The 19,020-nt window shown below is 46.0% G+C and overlaps 1 protein-coding gene across 1 annotated transcript in view; it reads right to left on the bottom strand.

The window, feature by feature from the left end:
• Positions 1–19,020, bottom strand: part of SCAPER (S-phase cyclin A associated protein in the ER) — a 233,864-nt gene that overhangs the window by 47,286 nt on the left and 167,558 nt on the right. The window contains exons 25-26 of the mRNA XM_019640002.1: positions 6,373–6,496; positions 2,019–2,251 (exon numbers count right to left, since the gene is read on the bottom strand). Coding sequence (XP_019495547.1) covers positions 2,019–2,251; positions 6,373–6,496 — 357 coding nt within the window. The remainder of the gene's footprint in view (positions 1–2,018; positions 2,252–6,372; positions 6,497–19,020) is intronic.

Here is a 19,020-nt window from a genome sequence, read left to right as displayed (position 1 = left end):
AACCCCCAACAAAACACCAGCAAATTGAATGTAACACACGAGAAAGATCACACACCACAGTCAAGTGGGAGTCATTCCGGGGATGCCAGGCCGCTTCCACATCTGCCAACCATGCCACACGGTACACCATGGAAACAAATGAAGGCTAAAGAGCACATCGTCAACGCAACAGATGCAGAAGCACCTGTAAAAGGTACCACCATGAGAGGAGAACAAGGAAGTGACACGTGTCCGTCACGGTGGTGTGCCCTGCTCTGCTCAACCTCGGGGGCACAGGCAGAGAACAGCACACACACTGTGCTGGAACTCCTGCCACCCAACTTTTCATGGCTACAGATACCAACAGACAAAAACGCCCAGGTTGTATGTAGCAGGGAGTAAAATGAGATTTCTTGTCAGTTCATATCTGAGAAGGTGGGAAAGAAAGCACAGGATTAATTAAACACGGTCGTTGGACTCATGTGGCAGATTTGAGGTACTTGTTGAACCAAATTCGACTAACAATGCATCATCTATATGAAAACAACACTCAGCAAAAGGGGTTCAAATCAGAGCGAGGCTGGCCTGTGTTTGCTCTGAAGCGCTGTCATCGTCAATCAGCTTTTTAAAGTTATTTGGTTTAGAAGATTGCCACCGAAATTTTCCCCAATACCTTCCTCCTTCACAAAGGATCTGGTAACTAGAATAACATATGCGTAAATGCAATATTCCTCCTGGAAGCCCACTGGGGCTGCACCGGAGTATCTGGCTAGGCCTCCCGCTGCATCACAGCCGAGGTGTGTGGCTAAGCGTCTGGTGACAAGAAAGCAGAGCTGTGGCATCATATCGTGGCGCAGGGGCGAATGCTGGCACAGAACGGCACTCAGCAGCAGAAAGGGTAGGTTCTGCAGTGACCACAGAGATGTGAGGAAACTGAATGAAATCTAGCAACGGAGAGAAAGGCCAGGGAGCGTAAAAGCCAGGTGCTGGACGCCAAGAGGCTGTGGACCCAGAGGCTCAGTCCTCCCCAGCTCAGAGAGAAGGGCAGGTAGATGGGACGGGGCTGTGAGCACAGTAACCAAGGGTCGGAAAGACAGTGAATGAAACAATTGTTCCCAAGAAAGCATGACAAGAACCCAGAGGAGAGTCAGTGGCTGTCAGAAGCAGCGCAGGGCGGGCGTGCTCCTTCTAGGAGCCTACCACGGGCTCCAGAGAGCAACCAGCTGCATGCGTTCCGGGGGCCAGGAATCAGGGCAGATCACAGCTGAGTGGCTGACAGGCAGGACAGGTAACGGACTAACACCAGCTAGAACCCCCGTGGGAGAGTGAGTGTCCTGCCCAATTCCAGATTCACAAAGGTAGAAGAGTTCAGATGTCAAAGCGGGAGTCAAGTGCCCTGGAGAAAAGGTGATCTTGGAAGCAAGCAGGACTGACCTGGAGCAGGTGTCAGAAATTGCCACGTTTGTGTAGTGGAAAGAATACAGGTGTTGGGAGTCCAGCTAGACCCAAGTTCCAGTCTCAACTCTCGGACCTACTTGAGAACTTATTTCTTACCAACCTTGGGCCAAGCACTTAACCGTCCTGAGCAATTTCTTCCCTTACAGGGTCTACATGAGAAATCTTACACTTGTAGGGCTGTGTCAAGCCTGGTTTAAGTACAATGCCTTAAGCACAGTGGGTGCTCCACGAATGGCAGCTGTTACTACTGTTTTCAGTCTGAACCCATTTATAACCAGAGGTGACCTTAGAAGGGGAATTCTCAGAAATTCTTTGAGTTGGAAAGAGCTGATAGCAAGAAGTTATCAAAGCTTGGACACTACCTATCCTAATATCAAATATCTAAATATCAGGGATGACATTCATTTTTATTAATAATATTTTCCTTCTCTCTACAAAATATGGTGTATTCTGTAACAGGAATGTGTGCGTGGTGGTGTGTTGAACCACTGCCATCATATGTGCCCTGAGATCTAAGTTATTTTAACATAATTCTTTTTTTTTTTTAAAGAAGCAAGTTTTAAGAAATCCAGCAATTTTACCTGATGAGATCCTGAATGCGGCTGTTAAAAGCATCACCTTGGGAGGGTTTGTTTTTCATTTCCTGTGTTGATATTTTTGGTAGAGCTGGCTGGCTGCTTCCATCTGGTCGATTGGCAATCAGGCAGCCAAACACCACAGAGCCGACTTTGAGAAGTCCTATTGTCAAGCCTTCAAAAACTTGCTTATTTGCATTTCTTCCCAAAATAGCATTATTTTCATCTGGAACATAAATCTAGATGGAAAAAAATACAGTAACGGTGTTTCAGTAAAACCACCGAAAGTGGACAGAGATGATGTGGAAAATTTCTGGAATCCTACGCAATTTTGAAATTCTAGAGGTGGCTTTCTGAATGTTTTTTTTTTTTTTTTTAAAGATTTTTTATTGGGGAATTAGGGGGATAGGAACAGTGCTGGGGAATTGGGGGAAGGGGAACAGACAAGTTGCTGTCGTTTTGTTCTTCAATCTAGTTGTGGAGGATGTCGCTTCACTGGCCCAAGTTGGCACCATCATCGCGCTCTTCTCTGGCGAGGCAGATCAGTCGCTGGCTTCTGGACGGCCGCTCACTGCGGCTGCTGGCCGCTCACGCTGGCTGCTGGCTACTGGCTACACACGGTAGCCCATGGCAACCCACTGCCACAGGGGCTGCAGCCTACGCCGTCGCCGGCGACTCCCGGCAGCCCAGCTCCAGGTTGAGCTGTTGTTCAGCATCTTAGCTGTGGAGGGCAGTGTCACTGGCCCTCATATGTGGGATCCGAACCGGGGCCCTCTGGCATCCCAAGCGAGTTCTTAACCATCGCGCCACTCGGCCGGCCCCTGAATGTTTTTGAATGCTGGCTGCAAAGTCAGGTTGCTGAGTTCAAATCTCAGCTTTTTCCTGGCCAGCAAGGTGACCTCGGACAGGTCACTACTTCCAAGCTTGTTTTCTCATTTGTAAGACAGGGGTGACAACAGTGCCTAAATCAGAGGGCTCTTGTGAGGATTAAATGAGCTAATACACGTCAAATGTTTAGCTCCTGCCCAGGCGTACAGTAAGTGCTCAATAAATATTATTTGCTCAATGGAATCAATTATATAAAAAATCTGTACGAACTAAGAAGACAAACCAACTGGTAAGCTGATAGCATTGTTTCCTATGAAAGTCTATTTTAAAACAGCAAATCTAAATTCCTCTATTGGGATGGTAGTTGCATTTCTTATTACAAAAGGGAAAACCAGTGTTTTCCTAACCCACAAGTTCCCCTCAGCTCTGTGAACAGCCTGCAGGAAGCGACGTGGTCGTGACGCGTTGGGCCGAGGAGTCTGTCTGAGGCTGGACAAGCGCCTTCACCTGCCTGCGTCTGTCTCCTCCATTGTGAAGTGAGGGTGCCCATACTGCCTGATGAGTCACCGCGTGGGGGTTCTTAGGACACTGTCTGCTGCACAGGGAGGCCCACAGATGTGCCAGGAGCCACTTCAGCTGCCGGTCTTCCCCGCAAGGCAATGCCACCGTGGGCGTGTGTGAGCGCCAGCCTCAAAGACAGGGACCAGAGGTACCACGACTGAACACGCTCTCCCAGGTGGCAGCTCTGGGCCTTGACCGGGGCACACTGGCTGCGTGAGGCTCAGTCTTCCCAGGGAGAGGAGAGCTCCTGCGAAGGCCACACTGCCCAGGAAGGGCCAGGGGCAGGGAGTAAGGGTGGGGACGAAGGACGTCTGGGCAGCCGCTCCGAGTGCCCGGCCCTGGGCCTTCAGGGAGACGCCCACGGCCGGTCCTGGTTTGTGACCTGCCTGCCTGCTCCGACTACGATGGTTTATTTCCACACTGCTCTTATATTCTCTGTCTATAGCTGACAACGTTGGACTTACTATTTCACTGGGGCTTTCTGCTTAATTTTAGAAATACCACTTTGGCAGTTTCTCATAAAGTGAACGCAAACTGACAAGGTTCTTGGACAATGAGGCCACTATAGAAGGACCAGTGGTGGCCTGCGGGGGCCACACCTCCCGGCTGGGCTGGGCTGGGCTGGGCAGGGGAGAAGCTCGGGGCTTCCGACGGGGTCTGAAGGCCCTCGCTGGACTGAGCAGGCTCACTTGCTCAGCATGACTTCCTATTTCCCACAGTCTTCCTCCCATTCAATTCCATCACCTCCTCAGTTTTCTGTAGGGTTTTGTTTCTCTCTCTCTCTCTCTCTCTCTCTCTCTCTCTCTCTCGTTTCCTCACTCAGTACTGATCCTTTCACTGCGAGAATGAGTTTTCTCTTGCTTATTTCATCTAGGAAGGAATTTCAAAATTGTCTCATGAAGGAAGGAGGGGCTTATCTTCTGAGACAGAAGAGTTCTTTCTAGTCTTTTGAATGTGGACTGAATCACAGAAACGTGCAGGGGAAGTGACCTCCACCGTGAAGGATACCCGACTCGGGCGGCTCTCTGGGCTGCTGTCTTTTGTCCAGCTGGCCATCACCAGTACGTGCCAGAGGCAAAACACCCCGTTCGCAGCCTGCTCTTTGGGACACTTAGAAGATGAAACGCACACCTAGAGTTCTGAGATACGCTTCCAGGCCGACGCCTGAGCCTGAACTTCTCTCCAAGGATCCACAGCAAGATGGGGCGTGCGAGCCACGCTGTCCTCCCCCCGCCACTGCCCTGGTCTCCCGCACACCTGGCTCGCCTGAGTCCGGAAAACATTTCCTCTGGGGAGGTGGTGTGAGGAGGGCAGGGTAGGCAGCAGCGCTGGAAACTGCCACCTGAGGGCACGTATCAGGCCGGCCTGGGAAAGAACAGCCAAGCATCTTCCGGCTCTTCTGAGTCTGTCACTCCTACGGCAGAACTCGCAAACCACAATTTCTCTTGAATGGACGCAAGGTGTTTCCTTCAGCGAACTTCGTCGGAATACGCTGGCATGGTTATCATCTCACCCACAGTAGCAGCAAATCAGTGGCCTTCATGTACCTAACCTTCCGAAATCTCCCCTTCCTCTCCAAAGACGTCTGACCTGGGCTTGACTGGCTCCTGGCTCTGCGATCTGCTACCTACGTAGCCTTCAAGCCAGCCCTTCCGGGACTCAAGTTTTCGCATGTATAAAATGGGATAATAACGCTGATTCCATGTTTTAAAAGTTAAATGAGCCAATGTAGATATTAAAATGCCTGGACTAGAAGGCCATACAATAAATGCTAAGTCTTTTCTCCTAGTCCTTGACTTTCAACTATTTCTGATAAAATTTTGTGCTAAAATGTCTTACCCATCTTTTAATGCCTTCTTTCACAGATAAAACCACATATAATCTAGCTCTCAAATAATGACTGTGGGTTGTGCTGTTTGACAGTCCCAGGTCTCTCTCTGTCAGGAGCCAGCCTGACCGGGCTTCGTCATTCCCGTTCTGATTATCAGCTTGAGACACATGGGGATCCACTGATTCACACAAATGTTCATCGGCTATGTACTGAATCTATTAAGAATCAGGCCCTGTGTTAGGGTCTTGGAGACAGTGAGAAGGCCTCGCTGATTTTACGGCTCGCAGGGGAGACAGACAAGGAAATAGCACAATTCAGTGTGACCGATTCCACGAGAGGTGAAACGCCTAGGAGCACACACGGAGAATTTCAGTGCAGGTGTGGAGAAAGTCGTGCGGCTGGGAAGGTTTCACGATGAAGGTGCCACTGTGTCTCAGCTAAGGCTTGAGGGGTATGAGGAACCGAGCAGATGGGGGAGGAGAGAACACCAGCCCTGAGAGCACGAAGGGCCGTGGGGAGTGTGTGCTGAGCCCAGGAAACCTCCTGTGTGGGGAACTTACGTCCTGAGAGCAAAACCTCCCCAGGAAATCTCTGGTCCCGGGGCCGAGTTCTAGAGACGGCAGCTGACAGACCGAAAGCTTTGGCAATCACATGGCGCTTACCTAGCTCACACCTGTGAACTGAAAACCTCAGGCTACCACTGGCTGCTTGCTCCCGTTTTCAAGGACAACTGAGAGGGGAGTTTCCTGCTTTGAAAGAGAAAGTCAGCAGCCACCACAAATGCCTTTCTACACTGAGCTGGCAGGCAGGCAGGCAGGCCCCGCTTTCCTGCTTCCCTGCACAGTGCTCATCCCAGGCTGGCAGGCGTGGCTTCGAGCCCACCTGGTTCCAGCCTAACCAGGTAAACGTGGCATCTTGGCTAGTGTCACAGTATATATTCCATTGAACAGTGGAACTTAGGAAATCCAATATGAGATTTTCAAACTAAGAGGTTTCTCTGCCAGGCCCTCTTTTACTCTTCCAACCATATGCACTTTTTGTCATCTGGAGAGTAAATAAGCCGAATTCTTTTGGTTTTCTCCACAGGAAATATTTCTCAAGCCTTAACTGCTTCTAACTCTAAGCAATATCATCACATACCGTCAAGCACTGTAGCAGGAGGTCCATCAAGAAGGTAATCTTGTTACTAAACAGAACATCAGTGCAGTTTTCTGAGCAGTTGTTGCAGGTGAGGTTGTAAACATTGATTGCACTGCAGACAGACCTAACAGAAGGAGAAAAACATCATTTATAAAGTCTGAACATGTCTTCTCTAAGCAATGTAAACACATAAAAGGAATGGTACGAAGCAACAGGCGTTGGATGGAAGTCACTCTAAAAACAAGCCAAATATTATTAGGGGCAAGGCCCCTCAGCTAGGCGTGAAAGCTTGTAGTTTTATCCAAAGGCCAGTGTTCATAAGTACCTACTACTTGACCCGTATTAATTTCTTAGCTGCAGGAGCGGGCAATGGAGACATAGCTACCAGTGTATCCGGGAATGTGTCCATAACCTAAGCCTAGGTGTCACCCAGAACGTTGGGGTCTACAACTCTCTGGATGATACCTAGACAAGAGGGCCCGTCGAGGCTCCTGGGAGATCCAAATCTCCTGGCCCAGCGCACATATGGGCTGAGGATCGGAAAGGGGCCGTGAGGAGGAGCCAGCGGCTCAAACTGGGCGACAAGACCTGCAGAGCTCTGGGCAGTGGGCAGCGCCCGCCTGGAGGCTGCGTGAACACGCAACCTGTGTGCCTCCACAGGGAGGACCGACACAGCACAGGCTGCGGTCACATTGATCAAAGGCACATTTTCCTCCTGCTTGTTCAGAAAATATATACACTGCTGTTGAAAAAGCTGTGGAACAACGAACTCAGTGGGCCCCCTCCTGGGTGCTCTGAGGACTGGGACTCAAGCTGCACAGCCTAAGTGGCATGTCTGATTAAACCTGCTGCCTGAGTGCGAGGCGGACGGGCCCTGACCGAGTCCTTCCAGCCACTCCTCTAGGACAGTGACTCTGACCATGTGGCCCGTGCACCCGCAGCATAAGCATCACCTGGGGCGGTGGCTAAGAAATGCAAACCCTAACCCTCCACCCCAGACCTACGAAGGGGAACCTGGGTGGCGGCCGCAGCACGTGTTTCAACCAGCCCTCAGGTAATCCGGACACGTCTGCAGGGCGGAGACTCGCTGCTCGCACGGGCCTACCGTCAGCCTGGGCTGGAAGCACCTGGGTCTTTTACAGCAGCGAGGGGCCTAGGCTGCACGTGAGACACCCGCAGGTTTCAAAGCCCCCGGCAGCTGTGATGTGCAGCCCGAGAGGAGAGACACAGATCTAAGAACCACGCGGGCGGGCGGGCTCATTCATTCAACAGCCATCCCACTACCTACGGCTTTGCAGCCACAGTGCTCAGTGGGCAAGGCAGATGCTCTGTCCTCACGGAGCTGAAGCTCCAGCAGGAGAGAGACGGTGAGGAGAGCCCGTCGGACCTGCCGTCACCTGTGTGTGCACACAGCTCCACCTTGTCACATAACTGATAGTTCCTGAAAACTAGGCATAATCAAATATACTGGTGAAGAGGAGACACACTGGAGTCAGATACACGCGTTAGAATCCGCTCCCGTCATCTGAGATTTTGGCAAGTCACTAATTTAACGTCGTAGCATACATTTTGTCACGTATAAAACTGGGATAACAACACCTCAGCTTCACATGGCTGTCATGCGAATTAAATGAGACAACAGACGCAAAGTACTCAGGATAGTACCTGGCGCATGTTTAAATTCTGAATAAATGGCAGTCTTGATTGGGTTTGGGATTATCGGTGCCATTATTTGTGTTATGAATAAGGCACACATGAAATGTCAGCGAATACATTACAGAAAACTGTCTACAGAAGCTAGTACTTCCAGGACAATATGGCGCAGAGCTTTTCATATCCCTTCATGGCACTCCGGCATGAACCACAAAAGGGCTCCAACGTGAAGGGAGCCACGAGGCGGCTCAGCGGACTGGCCCCACTCAGTCCCCGAGGACCATACAGGAAGACCTCGGCCCACACGTGATCACACCTGGAGGACCTACCTAGCAAACCCTTCACAAATTCAAATCAACGTTTCATTGATTAGATAACATATCTAGCTTTTGCAAAAGAGTGCTTTTCTTTTTAATTTAAAAATAACATGTATTTATGGTTATAAAAATAATTTTCAAAATAGCTGTAATCATTTTAGGTTAGAGAAGCACAAAGAAAGAGTAAAAATCTATCAAGGGATAATCTGGTATTTGTACTTCTAGTCTTTTTTTCTATTCTTGTAAGTATGTTTACTTAACAAACCCACAATGAATATTTCTCCATGACATTTAGTACTCTTCTGTTAACACCGCTCTTTAATTTTTTGGCAAAGTAGCACAATGCTTTCTTCCTCAGAAGCATAAAGGATGGAACAGGTGAAATCAGAGTTGCTCTGACTGAGGCAGAAGTGGGGGAGCCAGGGCCCCACTCTGCACACTTCTCCCACAGAGCCTGGAAGGGCTCCGCAGAGGCCTGGCGTGCGATCCCTGGGAGCGCGGCAAAATTGCTGAGTTTCGCTACAACTGAAATGTACCTCAGCAACTTTCTGAATGGGAGTGAGGACCAGAGCACAACACACACATAAAGGGGTGTGAGGTGAAAAGCACCTCCCTTGTGACTGCCGTCCCCGAGCCATTCGGTTCCCCACCTCACAGATCACCAGTCACTACTTTCATCGCCTTCCAGAGACCGTCTGGGTGGGCGAGAGTGGCTCTCCCTGCCCAAGCAGGGCCATCCTGGACTGGGAGGTTGAAGCGTGCCCCGGCCGCCTCCCTGTGGCTCTGGGCTGGTCTGGAAATGGGAGCTTCCCTACAGCCGCACTGCAGGTCCCATTTCCATGTGCCGGGTGTCAGGAACCATGGGGTGACTTGTGCCACTTGCCGTGATTTCCTCATCTCTGACCTGTGGCGTCACGTACCCGTTCTCTGGATTCCTGGGTGTGAGAGAGAGTGCTGTGTGGCATTAACTTCCTACTTCCTACTTCCTTCCTGGCTTGTGTTGTCCTCAGAGAGAAGCACCCCCTGAAGACCTGTTTGGTTTTGTTGTGGAGTCAATCCAGAGGTCTACAACCGCTTCCAACAATTTTGTAAGCATCTAATGTCTTACTCAAAATTCTTTTCCTGATAAAAATACTTAAATTGATATATACTGCATTATTTTAAAAGGCTGAATGGCGTCACCCTATGGATATAAAATTTTACTTCAACGAATCCCCTACTATTATGATGTCCAATTTTCAATGTTATAAATAATTCTGTTTTAACAGCGTTCTTAGTTCCAAGAAGTTCTGGTTGATTTCGATGCAAAGGAAATTAATAGTCAGGCTACTAAGTATATCATCAGCTTTAGAAAACACAGACACAGAAGTTACACCGCCAGGACCAATACTCAAACCCCACACCCCCAAGATGATCTGCTGAAAAATCCGCTGGACACCACATGCCACAGCTTGAACGCACCTGTGTCTTTGGACACTAGGTGTCACTGCCACCAGCTGTCAAAGGAACAAGGGTTTGGGATGTCCCTGCCTCTTTATTTCATCAGCTCCAGAATAAAAGCCTGGAGTGGGTATAAGGGGCTCCACAGCACAACCCATGTTCATTATAGTTCATCTTCTTCTTTAGGGTGAATCTCTAGGGACCGTGATCTGGGCCAAAGGACCTGAACGCTGTTAAGGTTTTTGATAGACATTACTAAATTCATATTTCCCTCCAGAAAAAAAATATCTGAAACCAATTTATACTCCCAGAAGTAGAGTTTCTCTGTGCTTTTACCAACACTGCATAATCGCATTAAAAAAGAAAAATCTTTAGCAGGGAGATCCAAGATGGCAGAGTAGATAAACTGTGCCTGCTTCCTTCCGGGAACACATTAAAATTTCAACTAAATTACAGAACCACCAACCTGGAGAACCGTCTGAAGTCTGGCTGAACAGAAGGTTTATAACAAAGGACATAGAGAAGAAACCACGCTGGGATTGGGAGGAGGGGCGGAGACGGTGAATGGGCGCCATGCCTGCATGTGGTTGAGAAAGAGGCGGGATATCTCGGCTGAGGAGGTTCCACCCAGATGAGCGAGGGACCCCAGCCCCACACAGGCCTCCCTGTCCTGGAGTACTGGTGTCGGGAAGAGGAGCCCCCACAACACCTGGCTGTAAAAAACAGAGGGGATTCCAACCGTCTGGGTGGGATGGAAGGTGGTGGGAAACCTAGATGTCCTGTTAAACGGCTCACGCACAAACTCGCTCCCAGGCACTCACTTTGGGCTGTAGCGGAAGGACAGTGACTCGAGGGGAGCCAGAGACATACGGGGAGCAGAATGAGGTGTGTGGCTTCGCAGGGAGAGCTGGAGGACAGCTGCTATTTCCCTGTGAGGGGGTCCTCCTCCCCAGTGGCCAGCAGGCAGAAGCTATCATTCCTGCGTTGAGCCCGCCCCCTACACTTACAGCCAAATCAATCTGACTGGCCTGATGAGCTCTGCAGATCCGCCCTGCTGACTCCCTGAAGCCACGCCCCACCCAACTCCCCCAATGCCTGAGGCACTTTCTCAGGGAGCAGCCAGCCCCTCCCACATTGCACTCTTTCTAGAAAACTACTGGAGTCCAGCAGGACCCAGGTGGGTGGTGACTGGCCTCAGTGTGCTCTGAGACTTGTTGAGTAGCTCCAGGCTCAGCACTGACACCACACCAGAATCTACATTAACCTGGTGACCACAATTCTTCCGACTCCAGTGACTCCGAGACCCTGCCTCACCTACCTCACGTACTGCATGAAGCTTCATCAGGGGCTGAGCCTTACGGGAGCTGGCAGGTAGCAGCAGGACTCGGGGTGGCCTGGCTTTTTGTGGAGCTACCCCAGGCCTGGTACTGGTAATAGTCACCCTCAATTCGCAGTAGGATCTCTCCCACACACCTCCAGATTTAGCACAGGCTGCGAACAACTGTAGATCGCTTTGTATCGGTAGCCCCCAGCTGGTCATAGGCAGTGGCTGACCTGGGCCTGCACCAGAGCCCCTCCCAAGAGGCTCCAGAACCAACATACTTGGAGGTTGGTTTTTGACCACAGCAGGGCATGGCTCAGTTAGCCCCACAAGCGGACACCCAAAGAGGGGTCTTAACAGGCACCAGAATCCACTGGGGCAAATCCCACTCAGTCGGGTAAGCCACCTCCCCACAGCAGCCCGTAAGCTGTGGACGTGACCAAACCCCATGGCCAGTCAGCCTGAGGGTCAATCCCATCCACTGACGTGCCAATAGCAACCAAGATTGAACTATAACAGGAGGGCACACACAACCCACATAAGGGACACTCCTGGAGCACCCGATGCAGGTGACTAGGGAGACTGTGCCAGGGTCCCACAGGGCACCTACTACATAAGGCCACCTGGCTAAGACTGGGGGACGTAAGAGATCTACTTAATTCATAGAAGGAAACAGAGAGGCAGTCCAAACGAGGAAACAAAGAAATACATCCCAAATGAAACAACAAGAGAAGACTCCAGAAACAGAACTAAACAAAATGGAGGCAAGCAACCTACCAGATATAGAATTCAAAACAATGGTCATAAGGATACTCAAGGAACTTAGTGAGAACTTCAACAAAGAGACAGCAAGCATAAAAAGGGGCACAGAAACCATAAAAAAGAACCAGTCAGTAGTGAAAAATAATTGAAATGAAGAAACACTAGAAGGAATCACGAGCAGACTAGGTGAAGCAGAGGATCAAATCAACAATTTGGAAAACAGGGTAGCATAAAACACCCAATCAGAACAGCTAAAAAGAAAAAGAATAAAAAAAAATGAGGGACAACAAGAAGCATAACAACATTCACATCATTGGGGTACCAGAAGGAGAAGAGAGAAAGCAAGGGATTGAGAACCTATTTGAAGAATAGTAACTAAAAACTTTCCTAATCTGGCAAATGAAACAGATATACAAGTCCAGGAAGCACAGCGAGTCCCAAACAGGATGAACCCAAACAGGCCCACAAGACATCATAATGAAAATGCCAAAGGTTCAAGACAAAGAGAGAATCCTAAAAGCAGCAAGAGAAAGGCAACTAGCAACTTATAAGGGAGCCCCCATAATGCTGTCTGTCAGCTGATTTCTCAACAGAGACTTTGCAGGCCAGAAGGGATTGGCAGGAAATATTCAATGTGATGAAAAGCAAGAACCTACAACCAACATTAGTCTACCCAGCAAAGCTATCATTTAGAATTGAAGGACAGATAAAGAGCTCCTCAGACAAGAAAAAGCTAAAGGAGTTCATCACCAACAAACCAGTTACAAGGAGTGTTAGAGGGACTTCTTTAAGATGGGAAAAAAAAATTCAAAATTATGAATAAAATTGCAATAGCTACATATCAACAATTACTTTCAATGTAAATGGATTAAAGACTCTAATCAAAAGACATAGGAGGGCTGAATAGATAAGAAAACAAGACCCTTACATATGCTGCCTACAAGAGACTCACTTTAAATTGAAAGATACACACAGACGGAAAATAAAGGGATGGAAAAAGATATGTAATGAAAATGGAAATGAAAAATAAACAAACAAAAAGAGCTGGGATAGCAATACTTACACCAGACAAAAAAGACTTTTTTTTAACAAAAAGGCTATTACAAGAGACAAAGAAGAACCCAGTAATCCCACTTCTAGGTATTTATCTGAAAAAAACACAAAACACTACTTTGAGGTGACACGTGCATCCCTATGTTCACTGCAGCACTATCTACAGTGGTTAAGATGTGGAGAAAGCCTAAGTGTCTGTCAATAGAAGAATGGATAAAAAGAAGGTGGTACATACATACAATGGAATATTGCTCAGCCAGGGAAGAGAATGGGGTCTCGCCACCTGCGGCGGCATGGATGGACCTGGAGGGTACTGTGCTGAGTGGAGTGTAAGACAGAAAAAGACAGATGCAATATGATTCCTTACATGTGGAATCTAAAGAACAAAATAAAAACAGAAACAAACTCACAGATACAGAGGACATTTTGATGGTTGCCAGATGAGAAGGGGTTGGGGGTGGGTGAAAAAGGGGAAGGGATTAAGAAGCACAAATTGGTTGTTAAACAGCAGTCATGAGAATGTAGGGTATAACATAAGGAATATAGTCAATAATATTTTAATAACTATGTATGGTGTCATATGGATGGATACTAGATTTCTTGGGGTGATAGATGGAGTTGGGGGATAGGGTGATAAAGGTGAAGGGATTAAGAAGTACAAATTGGTAGTCACAGAACAGTCATGGGGATGTAATATACAGCATAGGGAATACAGTCAATAATATTGTGACAGCATAGCATGTGTTAGATGGCTGCTGGACTTAGCCTGGTGATCACTTCTTTAGGTGTACAGAGTGTTTCCACGAAAATAAGACCTAACTGGAAAATAAGCCCTAGCATGATTTTTCAGGATGTTTGTAATATATGCCCTACCCCAAACATAAACCCCAGTTAAGATCGTCAGCCAGACATGACTTTGAATAAATGTAGCTATTTGTACATGAATAAATGAATAAACGTAGACTGCTGGAGCAAAAATTAATATAAGACCCAGTCTTATTTTCAGGGAAACACAGTTAAGTGTTGAATAACTATGGTGTACATCTGAAGCTGATATAATGTTGTATATTAGCTAATTTTAGTAAAAAATTTTAAAACAAATACCGATTTGACAGCTAAAAATGGTGTTGTTAGAGGCCGCATTTCTTTTATACCTAGTGTGATTAAAGGGTTTTGTATGTACTTATTGGCCATGTGTATTTACATTTTCTTGCATTATCATGTGAACCTTTTACACACTTTTCAGTTGGGGGGGTTTGTCCTTTTCTTATTGATTTATAACGCTCTTTACTGACAATAAAGGTTAGTTAGCCTTTGGTAATCATATGTTGCAAATAAATGTTCATTTGTTGCTTATCTAATTTATGTTTTTTATCATAAAGAATGTTTTTATGAGATAAAATGTGTGAAAGTTTTCTTTTAGTACAACTGGGTTTTGTGTCAAATCTAGAAGGACCTTCCCACTTTAAGATTATATAAATATTTTTAAATTTATCTCTGGTATTTTAATAGATTTTACATTTAAATCCATAATATAAAATTGATTGTGGGATAAGGTATAAAGTAGGGATTTACTTTATTTTTTTTCAAAATGAGGTCATCATCTATACCCACCTTTTTTGTTAATTATTCTTGTCCTCTATTTTACTACTTTTATTGGAGATTTTCATTTTTTTCTTAATGATTTATAAGAATTCTCCATAAATATAACAAAGGGTTAATCTTAATATTTTTCCAGTTCACCTACTGCCTTTTCATGCTTACATTATTTTAAAGGTATTTTTTATGTATGGAAGCTACATAAATTTCTGTAGTCTAACAGTTTTTTTCTTCGCAATTCTACTGGTTTGAAAAGTCACCTTTAACATAATATACAGAATATATTCCCTGATTTCCTAGTCTAATAGATAATTTTGTCAAGCATTGTTCCGATATCATATTGTTTTGTGTACTGTAGATTCACTGTTGGATTAGCATATAAAACTGTAGATCCCTAAAGGCTTAAAAAATGAGGGTTCTATATTAGAATGACAAATGGACCCATACAGCTGTATAACTGTATCCTATTTTCCTTTTGATTTTATTTTTATGGCCTTGATTTTTAATTTCTACTTTTCTGTTTCATTCAATACAACCCTACAACTTGTCTCAGATCTTCTGGGGAGTGTCACAGGCATAAACAGGCACATAACAAGCAGACAACATGTGGGGAGGGGTTGTGTGCTAATGCCCTCTGTGACTCATACTAAAGACAACGCATTTACAGGTAAAATGTGGGATGGAATGTGCCCCTACAATAAGCTTATGCTCACAAAACTCTCCCAAGAAACTTCCACAAAGAAACTTCTTTTTGTTGAGAAAAAGGACGGGGTGGAGAGCTAGGGAAAACCCATCCACTTGGTAAACCTGTTTGAAAGACAGCCTGTATTGGAATAGCACCTGCCTCAGGAAGATCACTTCTTTGAACCCAGCCTGGGTGGTCTGCCCAGGCAGCCCGCCCTGTAATTTAAGACTCAAATGACTGGAAGCACTTTTTATAACATCAAACAGAAAGGCCCAGATTTTAGAATGATCTTCTCAGAAACATTCAATTCTTACTGGCCATTTTGTCAAAAGTACACTGTGATTGGGTCGGTGGAGAAGAACGCTTTCTGCCCCCAAATAATCATGACCACGTGAGTGAATCTTTCGTCCATTAAGTCTTCTCACTGAAAATGTTTCCTTTGAAAAGAGAGGACGGAAAGGGATCACAAAACTGGGTATTTTGGCCTTAGGTACAGGAACATACTTACATCCGAAAAGGATGGCACTACAAGCATAGCACACCTCGATACAAGACCAGCCCCTAAGACATTATAAAATGGCAGAAGAGAAAAGCCTAAAAGGGTCCGATGACACGACTTAGTAAAAAGTGCCCCGTTTATACCTAATGCAGTTTGCAGTCATTAAGACTCATCAGGAAAACTGTTCACCCAAGTCCACTGTCTCCCTCCACTGGTGTCCAGAGAGCAGATACTTTAAATCAGCTGCCACGGCATTTAAAAACCAGAGCACCAATACATACCATAATTTGCTAAGTACATTTGGTGTGCATGAAGCATTTAATAAATGGTAAAGTTTGTTTTCATTGTCATTCTCAAATTATGCTTTGTAGAGCTGCCAACTCCAGTCACTTCTTCAGGTGTGAAATGATGGAGGTGCACTGCAGTGAGCATGCCAATGCCCTGATCGGCCCACCCGGGGAGGGGCCCCCTTGCCCGGCACCAGTGGCCACAGGGAAGCTGCAGTGCCAGCTCTCCAGGCTGAAAACCACAGAGATTTCCACTCCATTACCCAACTACTCGAGTGACTTCCAGGTGAGGTCCTTGCCCGAGTCCTCCTTTTTGGAGCCTTTTTGTGTGAAGCAGAGAGTTGGCTCAGCATAGAGATGGGTGAAGAAGGGACAGCTGTTTCCAGCAGCGTACAGGAGAATGTACAGCTGTGAGGCACAGTAACACACTGATTAACCAGAGTCCCACCAGTGAACTTTTTAAGCACCCGTTAAAATAAAGAGAGGTAGGAACTCTGTCCCCTACTTAAAGATACCTTGTGAATTCATACTGGTATCTCAGATTCAAATTCAGGAGTAAGGGGCTTATGTTTCTTTCAACTCTTCTATATGACAGCTCTCTCCATTGACACCGAGAATCCCGTCCTCAAGGGCACCAAGGATGACACACTCAAAATTGTGAAAATTACTCATTTGCTTTAGGCTACATTGTAACAACTGTTTCTGAATAACAAAACTGATAGTATCACCACTGATGAATTATGATTACTGGAAATTGTTAAAAATACTTGGCATATGCCATACCATGCCTCACCTCAAAGGTCTAGCTATGTTGTTTCAACATAGAGTCATTTCTCCTAAAGGCTCTCTCTTAATCTGCTTAGTTTCAGCGCTGCAATTCCATTTTCAGGCTCACTACCAGTCCACAGGTCAGTGGATCTGTAGTCATTTGCGTGTCTGAAAGCGTGTTCTCTACTAGATCCCTCAGGAAGGTCTTGTGGGAACAATGGTTCCCGAGTTCTGGCACGTCTGTGCCTGTGTGTCTGTGCCTTTTACAAGGGAAGGTCACTTTTGCTGGATAGAAAGTCTTTGGCATGTATCTTACTTTCTAGAGTATATTAAAAATGTTACTCCATTTTATTCTGAACTAAAGCATTACTATAGAGAAGTTTTATGATAAATTAATCTTCTTTCCCTTATAAATCATGTGCTCTTTTTGCTCTTTCAGTGTATAATTTTTAAAGCTGAAGTACAATTTATACACAGTTAACATTCATTCACCCTTTTTAGTGTTCAGAGTTTAAAAATATAACAAGGGAGTGATTACTCAGTTTTGACATTTTTGTGACTACAGAGAAGGTGGACCTGTGACAGAATTTGGGAGGTTTTTTTTTTTGCAGTGGACAATGAGACAAAGTTTGGATCAGTGTGGGCTGTGGATAAAGAGGAAGATTCCCTCCACTGGCGCTGTGAGGACTAGTGTGCACCCCACAGCCTCCCTTGCCTCCCACTCCATCCTTGTGACCCAGGACAGCGGGTGGGCGGGGCTGTGGGGAGGCCAACCTCCCAAACAGCTCAGATCCTGCTGTCAGCACCAAACTTCACCACAGCGATGCCACACACCCTACACTTCTGTTTGCATCAAAACTCAACGTAACAGAAGTGATTACTGCATGGCACATCATATTCTAAAATGTAACATTTTAATAACACCCAAATCAATTTTTAAATAAAACAATTTTCCTCATTATGAGGACACCTCAGAGAAAAGAGTAAGAAATCTTCAACTAGATGTGTTATTTCAAGGGTTCTTGTTTAATGGTGAATTTGGTACAATTAGAATAGGCCATTTAATTATTCCAGAGACATATTCCAATTTTACATGGAGAACCATATATATTTTAAGCACCAAACTAACTAGACTTTCTGCACTTCCTAAAATTAATCTCCCACTGTGAAGGTGTTATGTTTCAAAGATGGCGGTAATATATTTTTAAATGTAGGGAGCATCAAATTGAAACATAATTTTAAGCTCTAGTGTTATGCTCTGTTTTGTCTGATAACAAAACAGTTATGATTAGCAAGTCTTTGGAAATGGTCTTAAGTAGGATCTGGTTATGTAATTTTCAATTCACAATTAGACATGTTGGCTCTGGAGAAGACCCCAGGTGGTCTGCAGTGTTAAACAGCAGATTAAAGTCGACACAACTAATTTCTTTAATCTTATTAGTGGGACAACAGCTGTCAACTGTAACCATCTCTGAGCAGTCTTTTGAGACATAAACAAAATGCCATAATACGTCAAATGGAGAAGGCTATTTATCAATCCCTGTGGTTAATTAGCTTGCAAAACCGATTTTTACTTTTCTTGTCTACAGGAAAGGTACTCGCTTTTAGTAAATCTTGATCTAAAAGTAGATATTTAGAATTCCATTAAAGTAATCCTGCCTAGAAATAAGGAATTGCTTATTAACAACGGATTTCACCCACACTGGCAACGCCGTATTATTAGCGTTTACAGAGGGCCTGTGACATAGTGGACACATGAGGTGGCACATGGTGCTCAAGTCTGTAATCCCATATCTGTTACTGACAGGAAGAAAACCCTGTGACACATGTCCTCCGTATGCCCGGTCTAGGTTCTGGGAAGGGTGTTTAAGGTAGCACAGAAATGCTGTGGTTCTTTTTTAGACTTCATCGTTAGATCTTCCCTGACCGCTTTGTCCCATGTGCACAAGTAGTTATGAGTGATTTGGGTTCATCTTTCCCAATTTCTGTTACACGAGTTCCTCTTGTCCCTCTTTGGCCCTAGCTTATTCGGGGGGAAAAATGATTCCCCCTCATTTCCACAACCATTTCCTGTACCCACAGCAATAAACCACTACAAAAAAGCTAAACTAAAAACTCCAAACCAGGGGCCGGCCGAGTGGCGCGATAGTTAAGAACTGGCTTGGGACGCCAGAGGGCCCGGTTCGGATCCCACATATGAGGGCCAGTGACACTGCCCTCCACAGCTAAGATGCTGAACAACAGCTCAACCTGGAGCTGGGTTG

This window comes from Hipposideros armiger, unplaced genomic scaffold, assembly GCF_001890085.2.
Source record: "Hipposideros armiger isolate ML-2016 unplaced genomic scaffold, ASM189008v1 scaffold_48, whole genome shotgun sequence".
NCBI lineage: Eukaryota > Metazoa > Chordata > Mammalia > Chiroptera > Hipposideridae > Hipposideros > Hipposideros armiger.
This window is presented reverse-complemented; position numbering and strand designations above follow the sequence as displayed.